This window comes from Microtus ochrogaster, unplaced genomic scaffold (genome assembly GCF_000317375.1).
Source record: "Microtus ochrogaster isolate Prairie Vole_2 unplaced genomic scaffold, MicOch1.0 UNK20, whole genome shotgun sequence".
Classification (NCBI taxonomy): Eukaryota; Metazoa; Chordata; class Mammalia; order Rodentia; family Cricetidae; genus Microtus; species Microtus ochrogaster.
In genome coordinates this window covers 544,609-550,963 of record NW_004949118.1, presented here as the reverse complement: position 1 = coordinate 550,963, position 6,355 = coordinate 544,609, and the positions used below count along the sequence as shown (strand labels likewise).

At 51.0% G+C, this 6,355-nt stretch overlaps 1 protein-coding gene across 1 annotated transcript in view; it reads right to left on the bottom strand.

The window, feature by feature from the left end:
* Positions 1-6,355, bottom strand: part of Emilin2 (elastin microfibril interfacer 2) — a 55,233-nt gene that overhangs the window by 4,360 nt on the left and 44,518 nt on the right. Inside the window, exons 5-6 of the mRNA XM_005367550.2 lie at positions 965-1,333; positions 122-154 (exon numbers count right to left, since the gene is read on the bottom strand). Coding sequence (XP_005367607.1) covers positions 122-154; positions 965-1,333 — 402 coding nt within the window. The remainder of the gene's footprint in view (positions 1-121; positions 155-964; positions 1,334-6,355) is intronic.

Below are 6,355 nucleotides of genomic sequence, written 5' to 3'. Positions count from 1 at the left end.
TGTAGACCAGGCTGGTCTTGAACTCACAGAGATCCGCCTGCCTCTGCCTCCCGAGTGCTGGGATTAAAGGCATGCACCACCACCGCCCGGCTCAAGGAAAACAATTCTAATCAGGACATACCTGGGGTAGCTACAGGAGGTGACTTGGGGTAGCCTGAAAAATAAGAGAGTGAAAAGTGTTAAATCCTGAACTGGTATTTTACAGAATGCTCCCTTCACCTAAGTGCTCAAATTGGGCCTCTGTCACTAAAGAAACAGAGCAAGAACACAAGTTCAGAGATGTCTTCTTCACCTGCCAGCTCACGCTTAGACAGCAGTGCCAGCCTAAGGCAAGGAAAGCCCACTGACAGCCTCCTGCGCTTTCCTCACAACACACACAGCATTTGTTAGGTGTGTGCGTACAAGCATGGTTGGTGGGACAGATGTGCAAACGGCCCAAAAGAACATAAGCATCCCGGAACGGAAACACGATGGACTCCTAGAAAAAGCAGGTGTGATGGCCACAGCCATGGTGACTAAGAGCAGGTGTCTCCTCCCCAGTGTCATACAGCCATAGTCCTAAACCAGTTATTGGTGTATCAGATCACTGGGAGGAGCCAACCGAATCTGATTGGAAAGGGACTATGCATGGTCCCCAGTAGGTGTGCTTGGGACACAGATGTGCCTTGAGTGCGGCTGGGACGGCCACAGACAGAGATGGCTTTAGGGACTGACTCGGGCTAAGTCATGGCTCTCACCCACGACGGGGACAGTTACATTTTTATTTCTCTTGCCGTCCTGAGGTGTTCTCAATATCTACATGTCAGATCAGAAAAAATGTGGTTCCTCCAAACTCTAGTGTCCTTGGAAGCTACCCTTCTGAACTTTACCCCAAAGGTGTAAAGTTCACCATAGTGCACACACACAGAACCAGGCATAGGCTAGAGCAGTCCGCCATTGCAGGCCTTCTGAAGGGCAGACTCACCTGGTGCCCCTGCATAGCCTTCTGAGCTAGGGATGGGCCCCTGCCCCATCTGTCCATCCACTCCCTGGGGCAGGCCCCTTCCGGACACGCCCATCCTGCCTGGAGGCCCAGCTTCTCCCGTCTCCATGCTGACCCCACTAGAGCCAGGCAGGAAGGGCAGCCCTGGGCGGCGAGGCCAGGCAGGCAAAGGTGGTGGTTGCAGGGGCTTCTGGGGCAGTATTGGCCGCTGGCCTGTCTGTGGTGGTCTGGCAAGGTCCTCTGGCAGTGGGGTCAGGTGGGGTGGCTCAGTGGGGGCGTCCTCTGAAGGTCTGGTGGGTTCTAGTGGGGTCTTCTCAGACGATGGTGGGGGTGATTCTGGGGGTTCCTCTGCTAAGAAGTGAGAAAAACCAGAGTTAAAATGTCTCCAGGCCCGCAGGGCGAACCTCCATGGCATAACCCTTGATTAGCTATGAACAACCGTGCCTGCGTAGCTGAGGCATTGTCCTCCACAGGATGTAAAGGACACCATGGCTTCGGATGCTCGCCTGGTATCCTCTGAAGGAACTACAGCTGCACTGCCTCCAATCAGCTGGGAAGAAGCTGGGGCCTCCTTGTAGGTGCTGACTCCAGAACTGCACGGTCCCAGCTCCAATGCCATGGCCTTTCACAGCATGCTCACATCTTCCCACCAGGATTTCATACCGCTGGCTACCACAGTCTCAACAGCAAGCCAGCCCCAGTGCCAGGCTGGTGGCCTCACTGCTGGCTCCTGAGGGGCCGCCCAGGCAGGTGTCAGGAACTTTCCCTGCCCCCGTAGTTGTCACTGACCCCAAAGAAGCATCACCACCCTTTCCGCAGGCCTTCAGGTCACCAGTGGAGGGACTTCCCAGGAGGGGAACCTCCTGCTTCATGCCTCTCTGAGTGGCCACCACAATGACTCAGCCAAGAACCGCCACCCCTTCCTTTCTCTGGATACATTCCCGGAACTGGCATTTCAGCCAGCCCTGGCTACTGCTCACAAAGCATCTGAAAATGTACCACTTGCAAATGCAAAGACCGTCCACCTCCTTTATTATCCTGGTGTCTGCCATGCCCCAGGACAGTTACAATGACAAAATACATATTGTAGTTCCCCTTCCGCCCAAGAACAAGTAGCCAGAGCACCCCAAAAAGTTATTTCTCAGCCTTCTCTGCCCAGTTTTCATGAGAGAATAAACCCCACAGAAAATGGTTCGAGTAAGCACCATTTCAGTTCTCCCGAAGGTGACATCGAGATAATCCCACTGCCAATGCAGGCAGTGAGCAGATGTGATGGGGTGACTGCCCTGGCACATTCAAGAGGCTGAGGCAGGAGGACACCAAATAATAGGCCAGCCAGCACTACTAAAACTCCTCTCAGAAAAATAAAAACTCACAAGCACTCTTTCTTTAAAAGCTACGGGGCATATGCTCCATGAAAATGAAGGAGGAAACCATGAAAGAGTTAAGGGTCTTGCTCAGGACAAAGGTTAAAGGTCGGTGAGGGAGAACACAGATAGAAAGCCAGGAGTATCAGGAAGGAGGAGAGTTCACAGCGAAAACTTGCTTATATTTTAAACATGGAACTGAAAGTGTCCAGATACATTTTATAATGTAAAAAATTGTGTTGAGCATGGTTGGAAAGCTGAGAAGATAGCAGCTTTCCTTACATATCTGAAATCTATTTTCATACATGTGATGTGCGTGTATGCAAGTTTTGTATATGTGCGGTACACATGTATAGAGGTAGGCCAGAGTTAATGTCATTCGTGTGAGAACCGTCATTATGGCTACCCATTATTCACTGGGGCAGGCTCCCTCAACCCAACCTAGAGCTCACTGATATGGCTGCTTTCCTACCCACCTTGCTCTGGGAATCCTCTGTCTCTGCCTTCTGAGGCCTCCACACCCATCTGGCATTTATGTACGCTTCTTGGCACTTCTGAGCCTTCTCCCCAGTCCCTTGTGAATATGGACTTTTTCCCTTAAAGGTCGCGAACCAATTATGGGGCTCATTCCTTTAATCGCAGCACTCAAGAGACAGAGCCAGGAGGAGCTTTGTGAGTTCGAGGCCAGCCTGGTCTACAGATCAATCTCTGGATCACTTAGACTCTTTCTCAAAAACAAAATAAGGAACTAGGATGCTAAAACAGTAGAGAGACTATTTGGGAAAAGGGTACCAAGAGGAAGGGGGAAGAGAGTAAGAAATGAATGGGGTGAGTTTCTTAAAGGCACCGAGTCCTAGGGAGATGGCTCTGCGGGTGAAGTCCTAGGGTGAAGGCTCTGCTTGCTAGGCAAACAGAAGAGCCTGAACCCCAGCCCTGGCACCCACGTGAAAAGCCAGTTTCACAAGCACCCGTGACGCAATAGACGTTTAGCCTCCACATGCTACACCCACCTACACACATGAACATGTATGCAGATAGACACATCAAATTTTAAATCAACAGAGAAGGGGATCAGCAGAAGGAAAGAGGAAAGATCCAAGCGCATTGGGCACTCATGAAAATGTCATAAAATGTATTGTACAACTCATAAACACTAATTAGAAACCCACCGCATCTCCTCCTCGGGTTCCGTCCCCATCACCAGTGCCGCACGCTCTCACCTGAGCCTCCCTGGCTTGGTGCCTTTTCTTAGCAGCGCCTGTCCCCTAAAACCTCTTCATCACCCATCCCTGAAGTCCAGCCCAAACACCACCTCTGCGAAGCTCGGAAGATCTGTCCAGGTGGCTTGAGCAATCTTGCTTCTGAAGCAGGAAGGAACTTGGGCCCCTTTTGATTTTTGTCTGTCTTCCATCTCCTGCTGGGTTCATTTTCTCCGATCCCCAGTACTGGGCATAGGCGAAGCACGTGACAGAGACAGAGGTTCTCCAAGTTTGAGAGTTACGACACTTCACCCAGGAACCTTAATTCTACCCACAAGTCACTGCCATCCTAGGGTCCTACTGAGCAGTCTGGGCACACGGGACCATGATGGCTTTTTAATTTAGGTCTCAACACCAGACACACCATAACAAGTCGAAAACATCTAAGATATTGTCTGAGCAAATGCCTCCAATTCATCTTGGGGAAGTCAGGGCTTTAGGGTTGAGCAGAGCTGCATGCTGGGAAACTGTCACCACCTCATAGGGAGATAACGGTGAAAAAGCTGGTTCTGATCCAGCTTGGGCTCCGCCCAGTGCCACGTGGTGTTTCCACAGATATTTATTACCAAGTCCGAGCAACGGCTGAGCAGCCCTCCCGTCAGCTAGAGAGAACCCTGCTGAACGCACACATTTCTCATTCAGAAAGTGAGCCAGGGTTATCACCTGAGGAGGGAGCGTAAGGAACACTAAGCCACCAGGGCACCGGGTCTACCTGCAAACAGGTGGCCCCAGGAAGGTGGGAAAGGAGAGGAAGGTTCACTCCATGGGTGGCTCCGCTCTGTCCTTCAAAGTTCTGATGAGTTTTAAATGGTGGCTCATGGCTTTTATCTCAGCACTTAGGAAGCTGAGGCAGGAGAATTGTTATGAGTCTGAGGCTCTAAACAGAGGCTGGGATAGTGTTGATTAGAAGCCAATGTCAGCTTTACTAAGACAAGGCCCTCCTTAGGAGGCTGCAGGGCTATGGTGCTGTCTTCCGCAGAGCTGACACCATCCACCCACAGGAGTCTAGGCTGTTATCTGCTGCCTCCATGCCCTGGGGACAGCGGGGCTGAGCTCCCAGCAGAGGCAGGTATCAGCCGTGCACCTGCAGCTGGGTAGTGCCTAGTCACAGAAAGACTTTGAGAAGGTGACCCTCGCTGTTACTGCTACGTCTGCCTTCCAGGTCTGGCTGTGGGAAGTCAGCAAAGCCTTCCTAATTCTCAGCCTCGGACTCTGCAGCGCCCCCTCTTCTCACCCAGGCAGAAATTGACACCTACCAGACAGGGGCTGACTGTAGCACACTGCATGAATGTCAAGTGCAGTCAGAAGATGGTGCTGAGATCTGGTTTCCCTGGGTCCGGCAGGTGTATCCAAACATACGCTCAAGAATGAAAGGGGGACACTAACAGGGGAAACAACTCATTCAGTAGAGTGCCCGCCACGCAAGCATGGGGACCCGAGTTTAGACCCCAGCACCCACTGTGCAAAAGAGCTAGGAGCGGGGGCACATGTGTAACCCCTGTGTTTTGAGACAGGGCAGAGACGGTCAGATCCCTGGGGCTTGTTGGCAAGTTGAGAAACTAAGTTCCAGGCTCAGAGAGAGACTCTGTCTCAAAAATACAGTAGAAGGATGGAGCGACGCCTTGGTTAAGAGCACAGGGTGCCCGTGCAGAAAACACAAATTCAGTTCCCAGCACCGAGAGTGGGAGGCTCACAGCTGCCTGTAGCCCAGCCCCAGACACCGATGCTGCTAGCTTCTGTGGGCATCCACACTCATGTGCACACACATATATCAAATCTTTAAAAAGCGAAAGGTGGAGCCCTCTGACTTCCACACACATGCATACATGCACATACACATACATCGCATACAAAATCACACACATGAAAATCACGTTTTAAGTTTATGGTTATGTATTGGGCCATATTTGTAGCTATTTTGGGCCAATCGCATGTGGCCTGTGGGTCATGGGTTGGATCTTCCAGCCATGTACTGAAGCTGGAGAATCTACTCATTGAGATTTTAAACTCTAAAAATTCACCATCTAGACATACTGCATTTACCCTATGCTCTCAGCCTTTGGAAGTGTGAGGCAGGGGAACTGCAGTGAGTTCAAGGCTAACCTGGGCTCCATTGGAAGCACCTGGCCAACAAGGGGTACAAGGGCTACATAGCAAGAGACTGTCTTTAAAAAACAAACAAACAAGCCCAAAGCGATAGCAGGATGGTTCAGTGAATAACAGTGCTTGCTATCTGAGCATGACAGCCTGAATCCCAGCCTTGGAAACCACATTTTAAGGGGCAGACATGATAGCATCCCAGAACTACAGCAGCATGAGGGGCAGAAACAGAACTTCCTGGAAACTGGAGGACCAGCTAGCCCGGAGCATACGACATGAAAGAAACAAGAGACCCTGCTCCAACAATGGGAGAAGAGAGAACCCATGCCTGAAAGCTGCACTCTGACCTCCACACGCATGCTATGGGACATACACGCTATGGCACACACTATGGCAGACACATGCTATGGGACACACACTATAGCAATGCATACTATGGCACACACATGCTATGTCACACACACTATAACATATGCATGCTATGGCACATGCATGCCATGGCATACACTATGGCACATGTATGCTATGGCACACGTATGCTATGGCACATGTGTGCTATGGCACATGTATGCTATGGCACATGTATGCTATGGTACATGTATGCTATGGCACACACACTACGGCGCAGGCATGCTATGGGATACACA